This window comes from Zonotrichia leucophrys, chromosome 23, assembly GCF_028769735.1.
Source record: "Zonotrichia leucophrys gambelii isolate GWCS_2022_RI chromosome 23, RI_Zleu_2.0, whole genome shotgun sequence".
NCBI classification, from domain to species: domain Eukaryota; kingdom Metazoa; phylum Chordata; class Aves; order Passeriformes; family Passerellidae; genus Zonotrichia; species Zonotrichia leucophrys.
Window position 1 is genome coordinate 1,598,766 of NC_088192.1, and position 26,386 is coordinate 1,625,151.

Genomic DNA, 26,386 nt, shown 5'->3' on the forward strand with positions numbered 1-26,386 from the left:
GGATTCCATGAGTCATTCACCCCCCATTGAAAAGCTGCGAAAAAATGAATCGCGGCCCCAAACAGCGGCTCCCCCGGTAGCCCCGAGGGGCTCAGCCCGCGCCCCGGTTTTGGGGGACCCTCGGGTGTGGGGCTGGGGGGGCTGCGGGGCCGGGCGGGGTGCGGTGCCCGGGGAGCGGCAGGGCCGGGGGCTGCGGGGGCTGGAGCCGGGTTTGCGGCACGGCCGGGGGGGCGGCAGGTGCAGGAGGCAGCGGGGAGCGGGCACGGCTCTGCGGGGGCACACGGGGCCGGTGTGGCCCCCCCGGCTCCCGCTCCCACCTGGTCCTACCCCTCCTCCCGGGCATCCTCCGGTGCCCGCAGCTCCAGCCCAGCCCCGCGGCCGCTGCCCCGTTTTCCCGGTGCTTCCCATCGCCACCCGCCGCCCTTCCGCGCTCCATCCCCGCTGCATCCCCGTGTCTGCCCTTCCCGCTTCATCCCCCGCTCATCTCCCGCTCTGACCCTGCGCTTCCCCGCTCCATCCCCGCTCCATCCGCCGCCCTTCCCCGCTCCCTCCCCTGTGCGCAGCCCCCGCCGGCCCTGCTCACCCCCCTCCGGCGCTCCGGTACCGACTCGGCGCGGGCAGGACGCGGCGCTCCGGTGCCGGCCCGGCCCCGCCGTGCGCTCCCGGTCCGGCCGCTCCCGGCCCCGCCGTGCGCTCCCGCCGCCGCGGCGCCTCCCCCGGCCCGGCCCGGCCCTGCCCACCGGGCGGCGGGGAGCGGCGGGGGGGTCCCGGCAGCCTCCCGCCCCTGCGCCGGCACAACCGGCACCGCCACCCCGGGCACCCCCGGGCAACCCCCTCGGGGCTGCCCGGCTGCGCCCTCCAACCTGCCCGGGCTCCTCAGGGCCCCCCAACGCCTGCTGCCTCCCCACCCTGCGCCCCCATTGCACAGGGGGTGCCCCCAAACCCCCCATCAGCTCCCCGCACTCCGCAGAGCCCCCCCGGCATCCTCCCAGCATCCCCGATCCATCCTCATCCTCCGCATCCCCCCAGGCCCAGGGTAATTAGAGCGGCCATCGATCGGGGATCGGGGCCAGCAGGCGCAGCGCAGCGCGGGGGACACGAGCAGGGTGCGGGGACAGAGCAGGGTGCAAGGACACGAGCAGGGTTTGGGGACACCAGCAGGGTGTGGGGACAGAGCAGGGTGCAGGGGACACGAGCAGGGTGTGGGGGACATGAGCAGGGTGCGGGGCACATGAGCAGGGTTCAAGGGACACCAGCAGGGTGTGGGGACACCAGCAGGATGCAGGGGACACGAGCAGGGTGCGGGACAGAGCAGGGTGCAGGGGACACCAGCAGGGTGAAGAGGACACGAGCAGGGTGCGGGACAGGCTCGGGAAGGTCCGGAGGGCCGCGCTGGCAGAGCCGTGAGCTGCCCAGGGCCTCACCTGCGGGGCAGCCGGGCATCCCAGGCGCAGCCGGACGTGTCCCAGCGCCAGGCGCGGCGCGGGCAGGGACACCAGGATCAGCCCGAAGGGGTGGCAGAGCTGCAGGACAGCCCCAGCAGCCTGGCAGGAGTGAAGCAGGCTAAACCGCTCCGGCTGACGGCACATCCAGCCGCCCCGCACCGACGGCGGCATCCAACGAGCAGCAGCGGCGGCGGCAGCTCCGTGCCACGGCCCCGGGCCAGCGCGGCTGCTCCCGCGGCGCCGCAGCCGGCCCGGCCAAGCCCGACGCCCCACTCCCCCCGGGGTCTCGGCGCACCCGAGAGCCCCGTGGGCATCTCTCCCCCGCCGGTTTTCAGATCTCATCCCAACACTGCTGCTTGCCCGGTGTGTGTTTTGCTGAGTGCTTGCAGCGACGGGGTGGGACGAGGTGCAGGACACAGGGCGTGGGGTGTGGTGACACCTGGACGCGGCTGGGGACGTGGCTGGAGAGGAGCACGTGTTGCCCTGCGGCCCTGCCCGCTGGGATGCAGCGATGGGGAGGAAACGCTCGGCCAAAACCCGCCCGGGTGTGGATACACCAGCGGGGTGACCCCACAGAGGCAGGGGCAAGGCCTCGAAGACATGAACTCCGGCTGGGAATGAGTTCTGGGACCTGGGAATGAGTTCTGGGACCTGGGAATGAGTTCTGGGACCTGGGAACCCTCATGGGCTGCAGCCAGGCCAGAATGGTGCTGGGGAACTCAGGGCAGAGTAAAGGATGTATTGGAAATGGGTGTGCTTGTGCGCTGGCACCAGTCCCACCACCCCAGTGATGGTGACAGTGACAGGACCATCACCCTGGTGCCACCCTGACGCTGCTTTCTGTGCAGTGTGGTCAGTGGTACTGGACACTGATGGATAAACACATTCGGGGGGCTGTGGTTCCATCATTATGGGGGACCCCAAAAGCCGTGAGAGAGGAGCAGGGGAGGCTCAATCCCAGCAGAGCCGGCAGCCCCAGAGGCGCTGGGAGGAGGGAAGTGCCTGGAGATGCAGACGCTGCCGCAGCGCCGTTCCCAAAGCTCCCGGACGGGTTGGGCGGCTCTGCCGCGTGTCTGCAGCGCTGAGAGCGCGGCCACGGCCGGCCCGGCCCCGGGCACACGCTGGGGGGATGCTGTGACACCCTGGGTCACCCCTTGGTGCCCGCCTTGGTGTCCGGGCACCGCCCGCCCTGGGCACAGCACGCAGGGTTCACCGCCCGGCCGGCTGTGGAGGGCCGGGGCTGGCTGTGGGGTGACTCTGGCCTTTGTCACCCCTTTGTCACCCCGTGTGTCACCGGTGCTCCGGGAGCAAACGCAGCCAATTCCAGCCGTGCTGAATCCCGGGGGAGGCGGGTGGATGGGAGACGGCGGCGCCGGTTCCAGCCCGTGTGGATCTCGCACCCGGAATGCGCTTCCCGAGATCCCTCGCAGCGCCGGGAGCTGCCGGATGATTATTTGTGCTGCTCGAATCTGGGTTAGGATCCTGCCTTGTTTTGCCGGCGTGGAGACAGGGAATCGTTATTTTAGGAGGAAGGGGGAGGCAGGTTCTCCCTAAATAATTTCATTTCCCTGCTCCTGTGCTGCTCAGCAGGACTGAGGGGACCCCTGGGACCCCGAGTGCACATCCACAGGGATGCAGGGAGATGTCTCCTGGTGCAAATCAGCCAGAACGCAGCTCTGCCCCAAGAACGCTCCCCTCTCCCTCATTAAAACCTTCTGCCCAAGCCCAGGGCTGAAATCTGCCTTTTCCCTTGACTTTTGATAAATTATTCATCTCCTGAGAGTTGTTTGTTCCCCCTCTCCAAGGCAGAGAGGAGCTGCAGATGATGCACAGCACATCCAGGGCTGTGGCAGATGCAGGAGGAGGGGACCCATCCCCAATTTCAAATCCTGGGGGTTAAAAGTTGTAGGAAAATGGGAATGAGGGGCTGGGGGAGGGATGTGCTCTGCCCAAGGCAGAAGCAGCTCCCCATGGAGAAATCTCCCACCCAGCTGGGACGTGGCATCACCCCCTGCCAAAACAACGACAAAAAAGGCAAAGAGCAAAATATAAATCTGGAACTACTACAGGCTGGATGTGGATCCTGCTCAGGCTTGGTGGTGAACCACAGTGTGGAGCTGAGGATGCTCCAAATCCCTTTGCCCAGGGGGAATTCTGTCAGGAGCATCGGATCCATTTTCGATCCCTGCTGCTCAGCCAGAGCCTCGCCTCAGTCTCCTCCCAGCAGAGCAGGGAGGTGTTTTTATTTTAATCTCTCCATAAATTTGATTGTTTTCATCAGGTCTTTGATTATTCCCTTTATGGGTGAAATTCCTGACAGAGCTTTTAACTCAGGCAAATGGATCCTCCTGGCTGTGATCGCCAGAGCAATTTGATTTTGAAGGGATCTAAAGAGGCCCTGGGGAGCCAGGAGTGCTCAGATCCATCCCAATATTTCCTCTGACATCTGCATGGGATGAGTCACTCTCCACACTGCCAGGCTTTTTGCTGAGCCTGGTTTTTCTCCTTCCTCTCCCTGGAAAAGCAGCATTTTTAATCAAAACAGGAGTTTTTTCCCCCAAAATTCCTGGGAGCACTGGCCTGTGCTGCTCTGGGTGCCACCAGCCCTCACATCCAGCTTGGGAGGAAGTTGTGATGCCACTGGCAAATTCTCCACCTCAAAGTCTTCTCTGCAGTCCTCCACCAGTGGGAAAGATAATTGATAATAATAATTAATCATCATCCATAACGAGCAATTGCAAATGTGGAGGCTCATGAAGGTTTGATCTCCTGGCTGGCTTTGCTTCCCAAATTTCCATGCATGGCTGAAAGCCAGGGATTGCCCTGGGGAGTTTCAGGGTGGTTTGGTGAGGAATCAGCTCCTGGAATAGCTCAGAGCTTCTGGGTGATCCATGTGGGTCCCCAAATCCCTCAGCCACAGTCCCATCCCCTCCCTCATTCCCCTTCCCCAAATCCCCCTGGGACAGTTCACTGAGGATAAATAACTCCAAGGGTTCCATGGCACTGCTCAATTTCCACCCCCAGCACCATTTTCCCTCTTTATCCACCCCTTATTTGTTATGGAAGCTCTGGAGCCTCCCCAGTCCCTTTTCCACCTGAAGCCATTCCCTTTTCCTCACATGGTTCCCATATTTTTTCCATATTTCCACCTGAAGCCATTCCCTTTTCCTCACATGGTTCCCATATTTTTTCCATATTTCCACCTTAAGCCTTTTCCATATTTTCCCTGGGTTTCCCTTCTCAGAGCTCCTCCTTGCCCATTTTTACAGCTGAGATCCATGGAGCATTGATATCCTGATGCTGGTTTTCCTCTCAAACTCATCACCAGCAGAGTTTTCATATTTAAAGCAGCAACCAGAATCCCTGAGGATTATCATTCTCCATCAGTTACTGCAAGGACAGCCAGGAATTAGCCAGGATCCAACCAGGATGGGGTCTTGGGTCATTTACGGGAGAAAAAATACAAAAATTCATGCAAAAAATATTTTAAAAGGACATTATTTCCAGAGTCATGTAAATTAGAGGGAACACAAGGGCTCAGCAATGCCAGGAGTCAGGGATCTGTGGGGCTCCTCTGTGCCCAACATGAAGCAGGGGTCTGGAATGTCCCTTGTGTCACCTCCCTGCTCCCAGAGGTCACCCTCTGTCATCCCAGCATGAGAATTTGAGATCAGGGATCTCCCAGCAAAGATGCAGCAGTATTAAAAACATGAATTAAAGCAATCTCCTCTTCCAAGGACTCTCCTGCTCCATCCAAAACTGAGGGAATGGAAGGAAAAATTCTCCTTGGGAGGGACAAACCCCCTGGGCTGTGCCAGGGCCTCCATGGATCCTGCTGGAATATGAGATTTCAAAGCCCCCAGTGAGGAAATCTGCCTCCCACACACTGAAAAGCCACGAGAGATCCCAAATCCATCCACTTCCACCCTGAATGAGGGAAATGAGGTGTTTCCCCCCCAAAAAAAAAGAGGAGACAGAGGCAAGGAGACATTCCAAAGGGATATTTACTGCCCCAGCAATGCCCAGCCTGAGGCTGCTCCCCCCCAGCCACAGCAGGGCCCCTGCCCCGTGCTCTGGGGGTTTTCTTCCAAGAGGAATTTTTCTTTTTTCTTCCAAGAGGGATTCCAGAGGCAATCAGGGCCTGGGCTCCTCCTTGCCCATGTGGTGCTCGGGGGGAGTGTACTTCCCCTGCTTGATCATCCTGTCCCGCTGCTCCAGGATGGTCCGGAGCCGCTGAGTCTGCCAGGGACACAGGGGGGGTCTCAGGGGGTCCCCAGGGCAGCCCCCCAGATGTGCAGCCCCCGCTAACCCCGCCCTGGGGCTCCTCACTCCGGTTTGAGGCTCTTCTCAAAGATTTTGGGGCTTTCAGGACTGATGAGATTTGGGTTTCCAGCCGCGTTTTCTGACCAGGATTTTATCCTGGGTGTGGATGGTGCTGGAGGAGCTCTGGGGACAGGGACAAAGGTCAGCTCCACACTGGAATGGTTTGGCTGGGAGGGAACTAAAATCGCACCCCGTGGGCAGGGACACCTTCCACTAAGCTCCAAGCTGGGCTGGAACTCAGCCTCAGCTTCCCGGGGCTCCTGCAGCCCCCACAGCCCGGGGGAAGGGGCTGTTGTAGGACCAGACCCCCCCTCAGGTTGGGAATGACCAAGCAGCGCTCCCAGCCTGGGCTGGAGCCCCCAAACCTCCCCCAGAGCATTTCCAGGACCCTCTGCACCCTCCCCAGCCTGATCCATCACTTCGTGCTCCCCCAGCCCGCACCTCCTGCTCCCTTTATCAGGATCCCCAGCCCCGCCGTGTCCTCCCCTTGTCCCCGCGGGGTCCCCCCGCTCACCCACCAGCTTGGTGCGCTTCATGCACTCCATGAAATCCTCGTACTCGAGCTGACACTCGCGCCGGGCGCGGGTCTGGCCCAGCCCGTGCCCGCACTCCACCCACTCGCGCTCGAAGGCGTGGCAGATGGCGGCCTGGCCGTGCGGCTGCGGCATGCTCTGCCGCAGCAGGAAGGTGTCCACATCGATGCCCAGCTGCTTCTGCAGGCCCCAGAACGGCATGGCTGCGCTGCTGTCGCGACACGGCCCCGACACCGCCGCCCCCCCTCTCACCGGCTCGCCGCCGTCCTTCACGGGCCTTTCGCGGCGCCCCCGCCGTCAAGCGCGGCCGAGGCGCGGCACCGCGGCGCGCTCTACGGCTGGGCGGGGTCAGAGCGAGGAGCGGCAGGAGCGCCCCTGCCTGCGCTGCAGCGCCCTCTGGCGGATGGGAGAAGTCGCTGCACGCCGCGCCCCGGCGCCCTCTGGCGGCCACGGTGCGCAAAGCGCTCCCAGTGTTCCCAGTGCTCCCAGTGCCCTCCCAGTGCTCCCAGTGCTCCCAGTGCTCCCAGTGCCCTCCCAGTGTTCCCAGTGCTCCCAGTGCTCCCAGTGCCCTCCCAGTGCTCCCAGTGCTCTCCCAGTGTTCCCAGTGTTCCCAGTGCTCCCAGTGCTCCCAGTGCTCCCAGTGTTCCCAGTGCTCCCAGTGTTCCCAGTGCTCCCAGTGCTCTCCCAGTGCTCTCCCAGTGTTCCCAGTGCTCCCAGTGCTCCCAGTGCCCTCCCAGTGCTCCCAGTGCTCCCAGTGCTCTCAGTGCCCTCCCAGTGCTCCCAGTGTCTTCCCAGCGCTCCCAGTGCCCTCCCAGTGTTCCCAGTACTCCCAGTGTCCTCCCAGTGCCCTCTCAGTGCTCCCAGTGTCCTCCCAGTGCTCTCAGTGTCTCCAGTGCTCTCCATGTCTCCCAGTGTTCCCAGTGCTCTCAGTGCTCCCAGTGCCCTCCCAGTGCCCTCCCAGTGCCCTCCCAGTGCCTCCAGGCCTCTCAGTGCCTCCCAGTCTCCCAGTGCCCTCCCAGTGCCTCCAGTCCCCAGTGTCCTCCCTCAAGTGCCCCAGGTCCTCCATGTCCTCCCCAGTCCTCCCAGTCTCCCAGTGCCCCCCAGTTCTCCCAGTACCCCGCAGCTCTCCCAGTTCCTGGCACAGGAGGAAGAGCCAGGGCCTTCCTCACCCAACCCCTCAAGCCACCCTGGGCTCTCAGTGATCACCACCACCCCTAAAACCAGAACCCAGACCTGCCAAACCCCTTTGGAAGGCACGGGGACACCACAGGAGCTGGAGGAGCAGGATTTATGGGACAGGACAAAACAGACAGAATCCTGTGTTTGAATGGAATTTATGCATCATGTATGAGGTGTATGAATATGCAACAGGTTATTGTTTTTAAGGGTTAATCCTTTGTTAACTGTGTCCTTTTTCGGGCTCGTGCTGCCCAGAAAAAGGTACCTGGACTGTCTATAACTCTTTGTATTTGTTGTCTCATATTGCCCTAATTCAAATTGTCCAGATTATTATTACTCTAATTGTATTACTATTTTTATAACCATTTTATTACTATTAAACTTTTAAAATTTTAAAAACAAGTGATTGGCGTTTTTCACGGGGAGGGTGGAATATGACAGCTGCTTTAATAAATACAGGATAGACTGAGAATTATTTCACCCCTGCAAATGCCAACCCTTTGATGCCAACACAAAAGAATTTCAAAAAAGAACCGTTCCCAAACAGCTCCAGAGTCCCCCCAGTGTTTGGGACTGATTTCTCGACCCAAAAAGAGACACTAAAACCTGAAAATTCGCCAGCATTAATCCCAAATTAGAAAACTCACAAAAATATTTTGATAATTTTCAACTAACAGACTGGGATGGAGTCAGACACCCAGTGGGATTTTCCCCACCCTCATGTCCCTAATACCCTTATAGGATATTTCCCCTGGTGCTGCCAAGGGATTTTTCCAACCCCAACATCATTATGGGATTTTCCCCACCCCAATACCATTATGGGGCATTTCCCCTGGCACTGCTGTGGGATTTTTCCCCAATGCCATTATGGGATTTTTCCCACCCCAATACCATTATGGGACATTTCCCACCCTAATATAACTTTGGGACATTTCCCTGGTTCTGCAATGGGATTTTTCCAACCCCAACATCATTATGGGACATTTCCCACCCCAATACCATTATGGGACCTTTCCCCTGGTTCTGCAATGGGATTTTTCCCACTCCAATACCATTTTGGGACATTTCCCACCCTAATATAACTTTGGGACATTTCCCTGGTGCTGCAATGGGATTTTTCTCACCCCAATACCATTTTGGGACATTTCCCACCCCAATACCATTATAGGACATTTCCCCTGGTGCTGCTGTGGGATTTTTCCCCAATACCATTATGGGATTTTTCCCACCCCAATACCATTTTGGGACATTTCCCACCCTAATATAACTTTGGGACATTTCCCTGGTGCTGCAATGGGATTTTTCCCACCCCAACACCATTATGGGACATTTCCCCTGGTGCTGCAATGGGATTTTTCCCACTCCAACACCCTAACGGGATTTTTCTCACCCCAATACCATTATGGGACATTCCCCACCCCAACACCATTATGGGACATTTCCCCTGGTTCTGCAATGGGATTTTCCCCACCCCAATACCATTATGGGATTTTTCCCACCCCAATACCCTTTTGGGACATTTCCCACCCTAATATAACTTTGGGACATTTCCCCTGGTGCTGCTGTGGGATTTTTCCCCAATACCATTATGGGATTTATCCCACCCCAACACCATTTTGGGACATTTCTCCTGCCAGTACCAGCACAGGCCCTTTCCCAGCGTGGCTCCTTGCCCAGAGCTGCTCAGATGATGCCAGCTGGAGCGAAGACAGGGGGGACACAAAGGGTCTCTGCCATCTCCCAGCCACAGGACAGGGGCGGGCAGAGGCTCTCACGCTCTTCTTCTGTCTGGGGTGGCTTTCCCTGCAACAGCTGGATGGTTTTCCTGCAAGGGGAGACACCCAAAGGGGAGGAGAAGCCCCTTGAGAATGGGATGGGGACCCTCCAGGGCTCTCCTGTCCCCCAGAACGACAGCCAGAGGTGAGCTGGCTCTCTTTTCTCCAGTGAAAATTTGATTTAAAATTTAAAAAAAATTAGGATTTTTTCCTCTGAGGCCTGAATTTCCAGGTTTTGGGTCTCAGATTTCCCCCTCTCCCTTAGGCCCAGGTGGAAGAGAAGGCTCAAGTTTAAAATAGTAATAGTAATAGTAATAGTAATAGTAATAGATATATTATTATATCGTATAATAATGTATGTAATATATTATTTAATATAAAATTAATTTAATTTAAAATTTAATATAGTGATTTAATAATAACAATAACAACAATAATAATATATTATGATACATTATGACATATTTTATATTATTATATAGCATAATACTATATATCATACATGTAATTTAATATAAAATTAATTTAATTTAAAATTTAATATAATAATAATAATAATAATAATAATAATAATAATAATAATAATAACAATAATAATAATTTAATAATATTTTTAAAATAATATTTAATCCTAATTAAAAAACAGGATTTTTTCCTCTGAGGCCATGATTTCACCCTGAATTTCCAGTTGTGGCACTCAGATTTCCCCTCTCCCTTGTGCCCAGCTGGAATTGAATCCATCCCCTGGCCCAGAACCCCTCCGTGCCCATCCCTTACCAGGCCATGCGGGACATGGCGTAGGTGACCCGAGCCTGGGCACTGCCAGCTGTGCCCAGGGGTGACGTTGGCATGCTGTAGGCTCCCATGTCCCCGAAGATCAGCCAGTCCCCCACGTGCAGCTGGGGCAGCCGCAGCCCCTCGGCGATGCTGGGGTCCTCAGCGTGCCCCCGCGGGCCCCGCAGGCTGCAGCTGTGCCAGGGCTGCTCTGGGCACGGCCTCTGCAGGGGAAACGGGGGTGAGGGGGTGCCAGGGGCACACTGAGCCCCAAATTCAGCCCCAGGGACTGGGTGCAGCTTCCCCTGTGCCAGGGGGGTGGCTGAGGGACATCCTGAGATGTCCCCAAGGGTTTCTGTGGGATGAGCAGGTCCCAGTGACACACTGAGCCCATCACCATGTCCCCATGGCACTCTGAACCCCTCAGCATGTCCCCATGGCACACTGAGCCCCTCAGCATGTCCCCATGGCACACTGAGCCCCTCACCCTGTGCAGCCGGGGCCTGGGGCAGGGGCTGTCGAACAGGAGGCAGCTGAAGGCACCGTAGATGCCGTCACTGAGGTGATAGACCAGGCTCTTCTTGCTGCCACACTCTTCCTCTGGAAAGGAGGGGGGAGAAGGTTCAGGTGGGCTCAGGGGACACAGGGGACACATTGGGGAGCAGGGAGAGGGTTCAGGGGGGCTCAGGGACACAGGGGACACATTGGGGAGTGGGGAGAGGGCTCAGGGACACAGGGGACACATCTGGGAACAGGGAAAGGGTTCAGGGACACAAGGGACACATCTGGGAACATGGAGAGGGTTCAGGGGGACTCAGGGACACAGGGGACACCCCTGCTGTCACACCTACCATCAGATCCAGGCTGCTCCACGGGGATCTCCTCCAGGGCAGTGATGCTGACAGCCAAGGTGAAGGCAGAGGTGACGAAGTAACGCCCAGGCCTGGCAATAATTTCCACCCCGCTGCCCTCAGGGAAGTACAAATCCAAGGCAGAGTTTATCCCAGCAGCAATCTGTGAGGGAAGGAAAAGAACCTTCCCTTGGGTTAGCTGGGAATTCTGCACGGAGCCAAACCCAGGGAGAGCTCCCAGCTCATTCCCTGCCTGCTGAGGGTGGGTTTTGGAGGTTTGTACCTCTTCCAGAGGGGCTCTGGTGTCCTCAGTGGCAGGGAAGCCTCCCCCGATGTCCAGGAGGTGCATGTGGTGTCCCAGCTCTGTGCCCATGTCAAACACCAGCTGTGCTGTGGCCACAGCCTGTGCCCAGGCCTGGGGCTCCAGTCCACAGCTCCCCAGGTGGAAGCTGAGGGCACAGACCCCATCTCAGCAGGGTCTGGTCACCCCCAGAGCAGAGGGGACCCGGCCCTGGGGGTGGCACTCACAGAGTTTCCCACACACTGTGCCAAGCCAGAGCCACAGAGCCTTTCCTAGGGTCAAACCTGCCCCAAATTGGTCCCAACAAGGTCAAATTCCCTCCTTCACCTCACTCCCAAGAGCAGCTGGAGCACTGACCCAAGCCAAACCCACAGAGCCCATCTTAGGGTCAAACCTGCCCCAAATTGGCCCCAACAAGATCAAATCCCTGCCTTCACAGCACTCCCAATGACCCAAGCCAGACCCACAGAGCCCCATGAAGCCTTTCCTAGAGTCAAAGTTAGTCCCAAATCAGTCCCACCAAGATCAAATCCCTGCCTTAACCTCTGTCTCAAGAGCAGCTGGAGCATTGACCCAAACCAGACCCACAGAGCCTTTCCTAGGATCAAACCTGCCCCAAATTGGTCCCAATAAAATCAAATCCCCTCCTTCACCTCACTCCCAATGACCCAAACCAGACCCACAGAGCCTTTCCTAGGGTCAAACCTGCCCCAGATTGGTCCAAATAAAATCAAATCCCCTCCTTCACCTCCCTCCCAAGCAGAGCAGCTGCAGCACTGCTGTTCCAGCAGGGCAGAGCTCCCCAGACCCCCACCCAGAGGGGCTGAGCACCCCCAGGGAAGGAGCCCCAGGGCTGTACCTGATGCCAACAACCTCCACAGCCTGGTCCTTGGCTGCCTGCAGCAGGTGCCCACAGGATTGCAGCGTGCTGCCAAAGCTCAGGCTGGGGTGGGCAGCAGGGATGGAGTCAGCAGTGATCCCCAGCAGCATCCTGCACAGCAAAGCCACCAAAGCTGGGTTAAAGGGCCTTGGAATAACAGGATCATAGAGGAAAAGCCTTTGAGGGCTGGAAAAGCTCTCAAAGATCACTGAGATCAAATATTAACTCCAACTATTAAGTCCAGCACTAAACCATGTCCCTGAGCACCACATCTACAAGCTTTTTTAACGTTTCCCCTGGTGCTGCAATGGCATTTTTCCCACCCCAATACCATTGTGGGATTTATCCCACCCCAATACCATGATGGGACATTTCCCACCCCAATACCATAATGGAATATTTCACACCCCAATACCATGATGGGATATTTCCCCTGGTGCTGTGGAATTTTTCCCACCTCAATGTGATTATGAGACATTTTCCCTGCTGCTGCCATGGGATTTTCCCACCCCAATATCATTATGGGATTTTTCCCACCCCAATACCACTATGGGATATTTCCCACCCAATACCATGATGGGATTTTTCCCACCCCAATATCATTATGGGACATTTCCCACCACAATACCATGATAGGACATTTCCCCTGCTGCTGCTGCCATGGGATTTTTCCCACCCTAATGTCCCCAATACCATTATAGGACATTTCCCTCCCCAATATCATTATAGGACATTTCCCACCCCAATACCATTATGGGACATGTCCCACCCCAATATCATTGTGGGATTTATCCCATCCCAATACCATTATGGGACATTTCCCCTGGTGCTGCTATGGGATTTTTCCCACCTCAATATCATTATGGGACATTTCCCACCCCAATATCGTTCTGGGACATTTCCCCTGGTGCTGCCATGGTGATTCCACCCCTTCCCTGGGCAGCCTGGTCACACATTCAGTGATCCGACTTCACCCCATATCCAATCTAAACCTCCCCTGGCACAGCTTGGGGCTGTTCCTCTTGCCCTATCACTTGGGAGAAGCGACTCACACGCACCTTGTCCAACCTCCTGTTGCCCCCCAGAGCCCCGTGCCCATTCCTCACTGCAGTGGCACTGCCAACACCCACCTGGCACGGGGGTGGCTCCTGGCCACCTTGCCCAGCTCCACCTCGTTGTCAAAGGCCATCAGCCTGACCCCGTGGCTGGCTGCATACCTGAGGTGGGCCACCTGCTTGCAGGGGCTGCAGTAGAAGATCCTGTCTGGTGGCACCCCAATGCCTTGGACACGGCTGATCTCTGCCTGCAGGGACAAGGGGACACGTGCAGCAGGTCCCAGGAGCTGGGTGGGGACCAGCCACCAGTGCTGAGCAGTGTCACAGTGTCACAGTGTCCCTTTTGCAGGGAAAAGCTACCAGAGCTCAAAGGGATCACAGTGGACTTTGCCCTGGCATGGAGAGGTTGGAAAACACCAGAGAATGGGAGAGGAAACAAGTGGGGTTAGCAGGGCTGGGGCTGTGACAACGCTTGCCCTTTCTCATCCTATTTAATTACATAAAAGTGATTTAATTTTGCCTCCTCCCTGGAAGTCGGGCTGTTAAAAATGACAAGCAGGAGGGAGCAAAAAGCTTTAGGTTCAGCCCTAAGGACATCAAGAGTTGGACAGATGTGGCAGTGACACCCCAGGGATGTGCTGTGCCACCAGCCAGGACAGCAGCTCCAGGGACAGGAATGGGGACAAGAAATTCCTCTTGTCCTATTTAATCACATAAAAGTAAGTGAATTGATTTTGCCTCCTCCCTGGCTGTTAAAAATGACAAGCAGGAGGGAGCAAAGAGCTTTAGGCTCAGCCCTGAGGACACCAAGAGCTGGACAGATGTGGCAGTGACACCCCAGGGATGTGCTCCAGGGACAGGAATGGGGACAACACAGATGGGACAGGGATTTTTGGGCTGTGACAGCAAAGGGACGCTCCTGCCCCTGTCAATGTCACCCAGAGCACAGATTCAGGAAAGGAGAGTGAGCTCTGCCACTCTCCCACAAGTGACAAGCAGGAGGGAGTAAAAAGCTTTAGGTTCAGCCCTAAGGACACCAAGAACTGGACAGCTGTGACAGTGACAACCCAGGGATGTGCTGTGCCACCAGCCAGGACAGCAGCTCCAGGGACAGGAATGGGGACAAGAAATTCCTCTTGTCCTATTTAATGACATAAAAGTAAGTGATTTAATTTTGCCTCTTCCCTGGAAGTATGGCTGTTAAAAACGACAAGCAGGAGGGAGTAAAAAGCTTTAGGCTCAGCCCTGAGGACACCAAGAGCTGGACAGCAGTGACAGGGACACCCCAGGGATGTGCTGTGCCAGCAGCTCCAGGGACAGGAACGGGGACAACACAGATGGGACAGGGATTTCTGGGCTGTGACAGCACAGGGACACTCCTGCCCCTGTCAATGTCACCCAGAGCACAGATTCAGGAAAGGAGGGTGAGCTCTGCCACTCCCCCACAAACATTTCCCCAGGATCTGCCCTCCCACAGCCCTACCTTGTTGGCACAGGCAAATCCTGCCCCCAGCTCTGCCAGCAGCCTGAGCACCCCCTCACTGCCGTTGCACTTCACTGGGAAATAGGGCTTCACCCTGGGCAGGGCCTTCAGGAAACACAGGTGCTTCTTCACGATGTCCCCCAGGTCTGCCACGAAGAGGGCCTGCTGCTGGCTCTAGGGGACAGCCAGAGTGAGCAGCAGCTCCAGGAGTGCCCTTTGGCAGCAGCAGCAGCATCAGAGCATCAGCCCTCACCTCCTGGCACAGCTCCCCCAGCAGGTTCTCCAGGAGGTCTCTGGTGGTGAAGCCCTCCTCCACCATCAGGAAATTGGATTCGTTCAAGAACCCGTTCATGGTGGGATGTTCTGGGGGTGGGGGTGATCCTTTAAAGCCTCCTGGAGTTGGGGATGGGTTCTAAGGATGAGACACGCTGTGAAAAGGAAAGGAATATGTGATGGTGTTCACAGGGGTCTGAGGATGAGGGAAGAGATGAGGATCTGACTCCATGTTTCACAAGGCTTGATTTATTATTTTATCATATATATTATGATTATATATATAACATTAAAACTATACTAAAAGAATAGAAGAAAGGATTTCATCAGAAGGCTGGCTAAGAATAGAATAAGAAAGAATGACAACAAAGGCTCTGTCTTGGACTCTCTGTCCGAGCCAGCTGGACTGTGATTGGGCATTAATTAGAAACAACCACATGAGACCAATCCCAGATGCACCTGTTGCATTCCACAGCAGCAGATAATCAATGTTTACATTTTGTTCCTGAGGCCTCTCAGCTTCTCAGGAGGAAAAATCCTAAGGAAAGGATTTTTCATAAAAGCTGTCTGTGACAGGAATATTTAGAGGAAGGGTCCAGAAGCTCCATCAGCATGGAGCACCCATCCCACAGGCAGGGTAGAGCTCTGAGCTGCTCTGCTCCAAACCAGCAGCTCAGCAGAGCCCTGCTGTGGGTTACAGCATCTCCCCCGGGGGAGGAGACACATTTCTCTGCAGTTCAGAGCTGTTTTGGCACACAGCAGCATCAGCAGGCACCAGCACAGTCATCAACAAAGCCAAGAGTGCACCACAAGGAGCAGAGATGCCTCTCTGGGCCAGGACAGGGCCCTTCATGCCCTGAACATCCCAGATGGATCCCAAACAGCTGAGGGCTCCTGGACCCACCTTCCCAGGGAAAAGCCCCAGCACAGGGCACTCAGTGCCCTGCCCCAGCCCCAGCACAGCCTGGATCCCTGCTCTGGATGCAGTTCCATGGCTGTCCCGTGTCACAGGGTATGGAACAAGGGGACAATCAAACAGCACAGAGTTTTCTGGCTCATCCTAGCAGAGCTTTAGCTTTGAGCTCACACCCTGAGCTTTAACAATCTCCTGCCCTGGATCCAGCCTGGCCCACAACCCAGGGAGCTGGTGAGCTAGCAGGGAATATTTCCACCCTAATAATCCAGATGTAGCTCCAGGGCTCTTCCAGGAGCATGGTCTGTCTAATTGGAAGTGGTTTCATTTCTCAGAGCTGCACAGACACCTCCTGACAGCATTCCAGGGGCACTGGGAGAGAGACCACACTGACCCCAGAGCAGCAGGATGTTGTAATGCATTGAGCAAGCACCACCAGCCCATTCCAGAGACAGGAATGGGGTGAAAAAACACGTTTTGAACTCTTAGAAGGAAAGGAGGACTCTAAGAAGGAAAGGAGAGCAACTCCTTCAGCTTTACCCTTCAGTCTCCATCACCGAACAGCACCAGCCCACTCTGGTTGGCACAGAAGGGATTAAATGGGTCATTTCCCCTGGGACATCCCCTCCTTACCACGGTCCTGATGTCCCTCCCAGGTGTCCGGGTGTCTGTCAGGGGGGCTCCCCAAGGAACACTGAGCTCCTGAGCTGTAGCTGTGCCTTTGGCTCTGGGGTTTCTGGGGAGAAGCAGTGCAGGGGTTTAGAGAGGGAGAGGGAAAGGAGAGCAACTCCTTCAGCTTTACCCTTCACTCCCCATCACCAAACAGCACCAGCCCACCCTGGCTGGGCACAGAAAGGATGAAATGGGTCACTCCTGTCAGGACTCATGCCCCAGCCTTACCAGGGTCAGGTTGTCCCTCCCAGGTGTCCGGGTGTCTGTCAGGGGGGCTCCCCAAGGAACACCGAGCTCCTGCAGCAGCCTGAGCTGTAGCTGTGCCCCGGGGTCTGGGGTTCCTGGGGAGAAGCAGTGCAGGGGCTTAGAGAGGGAGAGGGGCACTGACAGCACGATGCCCTTCATCCCCATCCTTAAATTAGGCACTCCACAGCTCCCTTCTCACTGTGCCAGGCAAAGCAGCCCCCCCACAGCCCCCCAAAATGCCCCCTTACCTCGGGAAGCATTTAAACAGCTTCTGCCATGGATATCCCAGGAGAATGAACCAGCCCCAGGGCCGGCTGTGTGTCCTGCCCCGGCTCCCTGTCTGTCCCGAGCCCCTGCAGAGGATGGGGGGGCTCTGCACCCCTTCCCTCCCAGCGCTGCCTCCCTGCTCTGCCTCCCAACCGTAGCCATGACAACCAAATCCAGCCACGCCATTGGCTGAGCCGCCTCCGAGCATCCTTCATCCCTTTTGGAGGAGGCTCCCCCTCCTCTCCCCCTGCAGCCGCGCCGGGCTCTCACCGCGTCCCCGCAGCTCATCCCCAGCCCGGCAGCCCTGCCCTGCCTCCCGCGGGGACCCTGAGGGGGAAGAGAGGCCGAAATACCTCGGGGATGGCGCTGCCAGGGAAAGCAGGCTTCCTGCAGATGAAAGGCTGAGCGGTGTTTGCCTGGGAATCCGCAGAGGGGGAGGGAGTTGGGAGGATGTCAAGGGCTGATCCTGGGTGCCCCAGGGGCAGATCCAGCTCTGCCATCAGTGCAGATGCTCTGTGTGATCCGTGAGACCTGGATCTTGGACACGGTGCCACTGCTCCATCCCACAATTGTTTTTAACTCTCCTTAGATCTCTCTCTGGTGCTGCTGAGGAGCCAATGTTCTGTCTGTGGAGGGGTGTCTGTCCTCACTGAGGGGGGAGTGAAAAGACCAAATTATCCTGGGTTTCTCTATTCAACACTGTGGTCTTGGCTGTGCCACAGACTCTCCTGGCAACCAGGGCCAAGGAAGGTTTTGTCTGCTGTGAGATCCTGGCTGGTTTTGCCTGTGCTCTGGCCCATCCCCAGTGCTGGACTGTGCTCTGTGGGATGTGGGGGCCATGCAGAGAGGCTGGGAGAGGAAAGAGACACAGAGCCCTGCAGTGCCAGCCCCTCCTGGATGTGCTGGGCAGTGTTGTGACGCAGAGCCCACGCAGAGCAGGGCACTGAGCCCATCCCACGCAACACAGCTCAGAATCACAGGATCAATTAGGTTGGAAAAGATCTCTGAGATCACAAAGTCCAATTGTGGCCAGACACCATTGTGTTAACTGGCCCACAACCCCAAGTCTTTCCTTAAATACTTCAAGGGGTGGTGACTCCACCATTTCCCAGGGAAACTTGTTCCAAAGTCCAATCTTCCTGTGAAGAAATTCTTCCTAATGTCCAACCTTGTGCCCTTGTGTAGCTCAAGACTGTGTCCTCTTGCCCTGTCACCAGCTGCCTGCGAGGCAAGCCCTATTGCTACCTGGCTCCAAACTCTTTTCACAGAGATAAGGTCCCCCCTGAACCTCCTTTTCTCCTGGCTCAGCTCCCTCAACCACTCCTCATCAGATTTGTCCTCCAGCCCCGTTGCTGGACACATTCCAGCAGCCCAATGCCCTCCTTGAGATGAGTGACCCAGAGCGGCACGCAGCGCCCAGGACTTGGGGACAGCTCGGGGCAAACGCGGGGACAACGAGCGATCCACGTGGCGGGCAACGCCCCGCCCACTTCCGCATAACCACGCCTACCTCATGCATAACCACGCCCATCTCAAGATAACCCGGCCTGCTTCATTCATAACTCCGCCCACTCCATGTAAAACGCGCTGTAATTTGCATATTACACAGCTCATTTGCATGACCCCGCCCAGCGGCGCTGTCCCCGCCCACGAGGCGCGGGCCGGGCGCGCAGTCGGCGGCGGCCATGGCTCCGAGCGCTCAGGCGGGCCCGGGCCGCGGGCAGGCCCCGGCCGCGGGGATCCGCCACGGCATCCGCGCCGTGCTGCTGGGCCCGCCCGGCGCCGGCAAGGGCACGCAGGTGAGGGCGATGCGGGCGGGAGCGGCCGGCGGGACCGTCCCCGCTGCCGGCACTCAGCGTGTGACCCCCGCGTGGAGGGAGGGACGCGGGTGTCCGGCCTTGGGCTGCCCGCTGAGGGATCGCGGGGTGTGCTGTGTCCGTGTGGGCCCGGCTCTCCCTTCTGGAAGGGCTCGGTCCTATCCCGCCTCCAGGGCCCCGCTCGCCGCGGCTCTTTGTCCCCGATCCCTTTGTCCCGGATCGGACCGGGTGTCGCTGAGCTCTGGCGCTCCGTGCCGGGCCTGGCCACGTGCGGGCCGGTCAACGACAGTCCCGACAGGGGGACGAGGCCCCTCCGGCCGGGGATCCGCAGCCTCCGAGGTTCGGTCTCACCTCTGTCCTCTTCCACAGGCCCCGAAGCTGGCCGAGACCTACTGCGTGTGTCACCTGGCTACCGGCGACATGCTGCGGGCCATGGTGGCCTCGGGCTCCGAGCTGGGCAAGCGGCTCAAGGAGACGATGGATTCGGGGAAGCTGGTGGGTCCCGGGGAATGCGCTGGGAGGGGATACAGGCTGGCGGCATCTGGAATGAGAGCAGACAAAATCCATCTCCTAATTAGGATTCTTGCATTAGTGTAGGAATGCAGATTGCAGGGTGCAGGCAGATTGCAGGGTGAAGGTAAGGATGGGGTGGGGGCTTTCCTTCCATCACCCTGCAGGAGAAGCATCCTATACAAACATCCTTCCTCTTCAAAATTACTGTTTGTCACCAGCAGCTTGTGGCCCTGGGTTGTTTTTATCTTTTAGGGGGTGCAGCCTGGCTGGTAATTTTCTGGCTCCTGAACACTGAGGTCACAGTGTATCCTTGGAGCTGCAGGATGTTACAGCCAGGCTTTGAGGCTCCTGTGTCTCTTCACTTGATACCTGAGCTCCAGGTATCACTTCAGAGGGTTCATCTGCATCCCAGCTCTTGCATAAGCTCGAGTCACTTGTAACTATAAGGTGAAAATGGACCTAAAGGTGTTGCTGTGGTAGGATGGGCTTTATGCTGTATGAGACACTTTGGATTTTCAAGGGACACAAGTCAGAATCTCTGACATTCATTTTCTGAGGGTCTCATTATCTCATCCTAACGACTGAAATATCTCAGGGAAACTCAAGGAGCCACAAATTGCAGTGACTTGCCCCAGTGTGGGGCAGATCTCAAGCATCCCTGTGGCTGCCACAGGCTCCTAACACCCCAGGGAGAATCTGCAGGCCCCAGATGGGGAGAGCAGCCTTATCTGACTTCTGCTCAGGGCTCATTGCAACACCGAGCCTGCAATACCCAGCTGGTTATGAAAGATAGGGCCGTTATCTGGCCAGGCTGGTGGTATCTGCCACGTGTGTTTGTGTGTGGCAGGCAGCTCCAGGCTGCTCCACGGGCACATCCAGCAGCTCTGATAACTCAGCTGGGAGCACCCCAGCATTTCAGGATGGGCTTTATGCTCAGGATCTTATTTTCTCCAAAGGGTGTAATCAGGAAGGCACAGGAGTGACTTGTTGCTTACTTCTCCTGCTTGCAGGGTTGCTGTTTGTGTGTTGTGACAGCCAGGTCCCCAATCCTGCTGGGTCCCAGCTGTGCGTGCTGGAGAAAACAGAGCTGCTCCCAAATAAACAGCTATTGTTGGGGCTGCAGCATCTGTGAGTGCTGCAGTGTGGAAAAGGCACTAATCCCAGTGGTATGCTGAGATTGTTAGATGGGGGAAAAAACTGTGCAGTGAAGCCAGAGCTTGTCAGCAACTCTTGGGCTTTTACCTTCAGATGAGGTTTATGGGAGTCAATGAGCAACTCTGCCCTTCCTGCCCGGGCCTGCCTCCCGACGTGGATGTGTAGGTGAAGGTACAAAGTAACAGGAAATCAAGGTTATGTTGATACTTTGTATTGTGAATTGGTTAAAAAAAAAAAAATAATCTAAGGAGTTTGAGCTGACAGCGTTCCTTGCAATACAGTAACCTTTGTAACAGTGTGGTTACAGTGCTGGTCCAAGTCCCTGCGTAGGCTGGAGTGTCCCTGGAGTGAAATGTGGCATTGCCCATGTCCTGATGTTGCAGGGAGTGCTGCTCTGATGTGGGCAGGTCTGAACAGGCAGCCTGAGCATTGACATGAATTGTGGAATAATCACAGAATATCCTGACACACAAGAATTGGAAGGGACACACCAGAACTATTGAGCCCAACCCTTGGCCCTGCGCAGGACAACTCCAAAAATCCCACCCTGTCCACATGGGCACAGCTGTGTGTAAATTCAGGGTGCCCTTCCTGACAACATACCTGTCTCATGTCTGCAGGTGAGCGATGAGATGGTGGTGGAGCTGATTGAGAACAACCTGGACTCCCCTCCCTGCAAGAACGGCTTCCTCCTGGACGGCTTCCCGCGCACAGTGAAACAGGCAGAGATGGTACGGGAGCCCCTGCTGGGGGCTGCTCCAGCTCCCCCTTCCCCCAAAACCAGGGGTCCCTGCTCCCTCAGCCCCTCTGAGGTGGGTGTTTGCTGTTGCAGCTGGATGAGCTCCTGGAGAAGAGGAAAGAGAAGCTCGACTCCGTCATTGAGTTCAGCATCCCCGACTCGCTGCTGATCCGGAGGATCACGGGACGGTAAATCCTCCTCTCCCAGTGCTCAGGGCTTGGGATTTCCTGGTCTATGGAAGAGCATCCTCATTTCAGATCCCAGGCTGTCCCCAGGTTGTCCTTCCCTTTCAGCTTAAGGCTGGTTATGCCTCCCTGGTCCCTATTTCTGCCCTATGCCTGGGCCAGCCTTAAACAGAGCACCTTCCTTGCCCATAAATCAGGAATTTCTATATAAAAATCTGAGCTCACTCTAAGTTCCTCCTTCTCCAAAGCTATTATTGCTCCATTACACAGGACACTGAGTACATTTGAGCACCAGTAAACTTCCTCCAGGGTCAGGAGTGTGTTCTCTTGCCCTGTTTTCCAGACCCCTTTCCCAGCAGAGCAGGATGTAAACCTCCCCTTCTCCATCTCCCAGCGCAGCTGCTCTTCCAAACTGAAGAGGCCCTTGGTACAGAAATAACTGGAGAGAATTTACTTACAAGTGAAAGGCTAATGGTGGTGCTGTGGCAGATGTTTCTGTGCTGATGAGTGGCAGGTTCAGGAGATCTTGTCCTGGACCAGCTGCTTTGCTGACACTTCTTTTCCGTCTCAGGCTGATTCACCCAGCGAGCGGCCGCTCGTATCACGAGGAGTTCAGACCCCCGAAAGAGCACATGAAGGACGATGTATGTGAGCTCCCAAGGCTGCAGCTTACCTTGCTTTGGGTGTAGCTGATGCTTTGCAGTCTCTCCCTGGAAAAAACTCATTTCTTTCCTTCTCTTGTACCTTCCTGTCCTGGCTTTCTGGGGAGCGTGGGGAGCAGCTTGGGCAGCCTGAGCCGACGGCACTGCGGGGAGCGAGGCCTGGAGGGATGGATGGATTGGATGAAGGGCAGGGCCAGTCTGCAGAGCTCAAATTGTGACTGGTTTCCATCCTGGGGAGCAGCTGTAGCTGGTGCCTTGCCTTTTAGCAAGCAGAGTGGTGTGTAGGGAAAACAACCACAGTGCTGAGCCCTTCTCTCTTCAGTGACTGCTCTGAGACTTGTTCTGGCTGCCCTGGGTGTAATCAGGAAGGCACAGGAGTGACTTGTTGCTTACTTCTCCTGCTTGCAGGGTTGCTGTTTGTGTGTTGTGACAGCCAGGTCCCCAATCCTGCTGGGTCCCAGCTGTGTGTGCTGGAGAAAACAGAGCTGCTCCCAAATAAACAGCTATTGTTGGGGCTGCAGCATCTGTGAGTGCTGCAGTGTGGAAAAGGCACATGGGATACCTGCCCATCTCCTCTGCAGCACCTCCCTGGAGGAGGAGGAGGGGAGCAGGGAGAGAAGGGGGGAGCATGCCAGGCTGCAGCTGGCTGGACAATGTCCCCTTGCTTCTCCCAGGTCACTGGAGAGCCCCTGATCCGGCGCTCGGACGATAACGAAACGGCCCTGAAAACGCGGCTCAAGTCCTACCACACCCAGACCTCCCCCCTGGTGTCCTACTACAGCAAGAGAGGGATCCATACGGCCGTGGATGCCTCCCAGTCCCCCGACGTGGTGTTTGCCAGCATCCTGGCAGCCTTCACCAAAGCAACATGTAAAGACCTGGTTATGTTCATTTAAAGCTCCATCCCACGATGGGGTTCTCCTTTTTTTTTTTTTTTTTTTCCTCTCTCTTTCTCTGTTCTGTCTCTCTGGGGCCAAGGAGGGTGAAGAGCTGAGCAGAGTAGAAGGGGAAGGGATGAGGTGATGCAGCCCAAGGCAGGGCTGTGCTAATTCTCTAATTTAATTAAACGAGCTGTTAACGGTCTCGATGTGGCTATATGTGAACGTCAGTCTGTGTGTAGATGTTGGGATTTTTGGCCTCTAGAGGCCGCAGCGAGCCCAGGCTCCAGCTGCCCGAAATGGGCTCTGCACTCCTTTGGGTGAAAAAGCCTTTGTTTCATCCTAGAAATGCTCCTCTCTGAAAGGAACTGTACTTCCAGCTCCTCCCAGCTACCCCACAGGGGCCTTGGAGAAGGTTGGGGATGTGGGGGAAGGATTTCCCACGAGATGTGAAGCTGCAGGATTGAAATCTGGAGTTGCTCTGTTTATGTGGGAGCAGCCTGAGGGACAGCCTGGCTGCTCCTGGGGCTGGATGATGATGTGTTCTCCTTGTATGTGTTTTATTCCCTGTGGGGTAGCAGGTTCCTGTTCTGATGGCACTTGATGGGGGGTTTCAACCTTTATTTATTTGTGGGATTTATAGCAAATTAGTGAGATGCTTCTTTTTAATGTGAAATCTGTGGTCAGAGTCTGACGGTTACTGTGTGGCAGATCGGGATGTCCTGAGGATAAGAAAAGGACTTGGGTTTTAACTCTTCACTCTTGCCTTGGTTTTGACCAAGGAGAGGAAGATGCATTGAGCTTCTCCTGATCCCAAAGTCTAAATATAATAAAGCCTTATTGCAAAACAAATGATTTCTCAAGGCTCGAGAGACAGCGTTATTAAGCACTGGCTCCATGTGCCCTTGAGCTAACGACCTTCACTGAGCTCATGGAAATGTTCCTGTTTCTTGAGCAAAGCCAGCAGCTCCAGCAGGCTGTGTTTGAGGACACTGTGTGTGCTCAGAGCCTTTCCAGGGCGTTGTGCTGCTGTGTGGTGACACTGCAGGGCTGGCACTGACCTTTGGCCATGAGGGATTCCAGCCCTTCCTAGAGGGCCCTGCTGTAAATATGGATTGGCTCAGATGAAACTTTGTCCTTTGGCATTCCATGTGTGTTTACTGATTGAATGTTACTGAGTATCCTCCTCTCTCTCTCTCTGGGGATGGCCCTCTCCATCCTGTGCGCTGAGCTGCTGTGAGCTCTGTGGCCAGAGCAGATGTTTAATCCTCAGGAATCCCTTGCTCTTTTCCTTGATAACTTCTCTTTTGCCTGACAATCCCGTCTCTGTCCTCACACATCCTTTCCAGGGACAGAACCTGTTCCCTTCCAGCAAACTGGAAACCAAAAGCAGTGGCATTGTTGCTCTAGCAAGCACGTGACTGAGGAGAAAGGCTCTGACAGTAAACAGGGCTGGTTTTGCCAGCAGCCTGTTGTCCCCTGGGACTCCCAGACAGCCCTTGCTGTGTCTCTGGGTTTCCTGTGGAAGGGTAACCTGGAATTGGTGTGTTGGGTGGTTGGGACAGCATTTAGAATAAGACTGCTGTGCCCCAGAGAGTGGGAAAGTGTGTGGGTTACAGCTGCCCTGGCATCTTGGTGACTAAAGAAGTCGTGTGGAAGCAGCTTTTATTTTGAGAGCCAAAGGGAGAAATGCAGCTCCCTACACTCTGGGAAGGGTTCCCAGCCAGTTGGCATTCCTGGATTTGGTCAAGGTTTTACTCTACAGCAAGAGCAAGATGTTCCCCCACTCTTCATTCCTTTCCTCCCTTGTGCTCTCTTCACATCCAGCTCACCAGCCTTTGTTTGGTTGTTTTTTTTTTTTTTAACCATAAACCATGCTTAATTTTGTTTGTTTGTTTTTCCCTAAATATTTTTTTTTTCTCTCTGTTCCCATTTATTCCAGCTGAGTGACTCCATCAAGCAGATGAGACACCACCAAACGCTGCACACTCTGCTACATCACCCATTGCAGCCCTTCCCTGGGTGCAGGGAGGGCAGCAGGGAGGGGGGTATGATTGATGGGAGGGGGGGAAGGAGGTGGCAAACAAGGGGTTGGGGGGGGGCTAATTTGGTCGGGTTTTGGTTGGATTTCTTATTTGGCAGAATCATTGTGAAGAGGAGGCGGCCTTCTCCTTAGAAATCATGTTTGTGGAGGCAAAACAATTGTGGAGAGGGAAATATCTCTCAGTGATCAGCTGCAGGTCCTTGACCTGTTGGAGGGCAGGGCCAGATGTTACTCCAGGACTTTCAGGGCTTGTCTCGTGGGCTCTTGGTACTCTGAGGCCACTGAAAGGTTTGCTGTGATTTTTTTCTAAAGTTGCTTCCTATCAGCGAGGACCAAAAGGAACAAATGATTCATCATCATGTGTGAAATGGAAAGGAAAAAGAGATGCCGTGGTCTTTTCCTGGAAGTTCTGTTTTTCTTGTTCTGCTGCATTCCTAAACCCTGGCATAAAGACTTCTCAAGGATTCTCTGCTGCTCAACAGAGGGGCTGTGACTCTAGTCCAAACCTGCCTTACTTGGGAATGGGGTGGCTTTTCTGTGATCATGACCAAGCTGGAATTCACACAATGCTGAAGAAATGCAAAAGAGACTTTTCTTAATTGCCTGCAAAAATAACACTTAATTGGGGGAGTTTTTTTGCATTTCTTTTTAGATCAAATGGTGCCTTGTCTAACCTCTGAATCAATAATAAAATAACCCCTTTACATTTGTATCTGGTGCTGTGTCCTCTTTGACCTGCAGACAGCGTGGAGGATGAGGAGGCAGATGACAGCATCAACTAACAATTGAGCTGGGTGGATCCTGGGGCCTGATCCTATCTCAAGGATGTTCTGTGCAGCTGGAAATGTGGCTTGTAATTCCTTTTATCTCTTCTCCTTGCTGAGTGTGTCCAATGCTTTCGATCACCATAGCAATGGTGGCTTTTTGCTGGTTCTCTCTCCTGTTTCTTCCTGTGTGAGGCTGAAAGCACCGAGCCCCTGTGTATCCTCTCTGTCCAGAGCTCCTTGCAGCATTTGAACTGATGTAATCCCTTTTTTTCCTCCTCCCTTTGAATCTCCAGTGTGTGGAGGAGCTGATGTTATTTCCTTCCCTCCTCCTGCAGCAACTGGAAGCCACATTATTGTGTCTTCTGTTCTGCCTTTCATACTTTGCTGCATCCCTCCCTCTCTCTAAATTCACTGGGAAAATTCTGTCCTAATGCAGGGAATGAGAGCATTTCCTGGCCTCCCTTTCTCCTGCCTCCACAGGGACTCTGACCCTCTGTGGTACCCCAGAGGAGGCTGTTCCTGATGGACTGATGGAGGTTTGTTATTTATCCATGATTCTTGCAGCCCTGCATGTGTTCAGGCACCAGAAAGGGCTGCATGTACCCATTTCCTGCAGAAATTATTGGTTTTCCAGCATAATTGGGCTCCTCCATTCT

At 55.4% G+C, this 26,386-nt stretch overlaps 4 protein-coding genes across 13 annotated transcripts in view; 1 reads left to right on the forward strand and 3 right to left on the reverse strand.

The window, feature by feature from the left end:
• MACF1 (microtubule actin crosslinking factor 1) overlaps positions 1-671 on the reverse strand; it is a 155,106-nt gene extending 154,435 nt beyond the window's left edge. For 3 of the 4 annotated variants that reach the window (XM_064731792.1, XM_064731793.1, XM_064731784.1), the window contains exon 1: positions 584-671. The gene's annotated coding sequence lies outside the window, so the exon portion shown is untranslated. The remainder of the gene's footprint in view (positions 1-583) is intronic. The other variant, XM_064731791.1, reaches the window with a different exon arrangement.
• Positions 672-5,431: 4,760 nt separating this feature from the next.
• On the reverse strand, positions 5,432-6,632 carry NDUFS5 (NADH:ubiquinone oxidoreductase subunit S5). Its single transcript, XM_064731567.1, has 2 exons — positions 6,287-6,632; positions 5,432-5,684 (listed from the first exon to the last, which is right to left on the reverse strand). Exons 1-2 carry the CDS (start codon positions 6,500-6,502, stop codon positions 5,580-5,582), a joined length of 321 nt encoding a protein of 106 aa, XP_064587637.1. The 5' UTR covers positions 6,503-6,632; the 3' UTR covers positions 5,432-5,579.
• A 943-nt stretch (positions 6,633-7,575) lies between these two features.
• On the reverse strand, positions 7,576-17,583 carry AZIN2 (antizyme inhibitor 2). Of its 5 annotated transcripts, XR_010442666.1 has the most exons (13): positions 16,952-17,119; positions 16,686-16,798; positions 16,419-16,521; positions 14,853-15,027; positions 14,600-14,773; positions 13,192-13,364; positions 12,041-12,172; positions 11,164-11,329; positions 10,881-11,043; positions 10,517-10,629; positions 10,033-10,253; positions 8,544-9,305; positions 7,576-8,490 (listed from the first exon to the last, which is right to left on the reverse strand). XR_010442666.1 is itself a non-coding variant. In XM_064731500.1 (12 exons), exons 4-12 carry the CDS (start codon positions 14,949-14,951, stop codon positions 9,164-9,166), a joined length of 1,383 nt encoding a protein of 460 aa, XP_064587570.1. In that variant the 5' UTR covers positions 14,952-15,027; positions 16,419-16,521; positions 16,686-16,798; positions 17,324-17,583; the 3' UTR covers positions 7,576-9,163. The 5 variants fall into 5 exon arrangements, 4 of the variants coding, with proteins under 4 accessions (XP_064587570.1, XP_064587569.1, XP_064587572.1 ...); XM_064731500.1 differs by lacking the exon at positions 16,952-17,119 and adding an exon at positions 17,324-17,583 and having other exon boundaries at positions 7,576-9,305; XM_064731499.1 differs by having other exon boundaries at positions 7,576-9,305.
• A 1,034-nt stretch (positions 17,584-18,617) lies between these two features.
• AK2 (adenylate kinase 2) lies at positions 18,618-25,675 on the forward strand. Of its 3 annotated transcripts, none has more exons than XM_064731641.1 (7): positions 18,618-18,769; positions 19,157-19,282; positions 21,076-21,186; positions 21,288-21,382; positions 21,951-22,023; positions 22,716-22,911; positions 24,862-25,675. In XM_064731641.1, the coding sequence occupies exons 1-7, from the start codon at positions 18,656-18,658 to the stop codon at positions 24,867-24,869; spliced, it is 723 nt and encodes a 240-aa protein (XP_064587711.1). In that variant the 5' UTR covers positions 18,618-18,655; the 3' UTR covers positions 24,870-25,675. The 3 variants fall into 3 exon arrangements, with proteins under 3 accessions (XP_064587711.1, XP_064587709.1, XP_064587710.1); XM_064731639.1 differs by having other exon boundaries at positions 25,276-25,675; XM_064731640.1 differs by lacking the exon at positions 24,862-25,675 and having other exon boundaries at positions 22,716-24,853.
• The last annotated feature ends 711 nt before the right edge of the window (positions 25,676-26,386 follow it).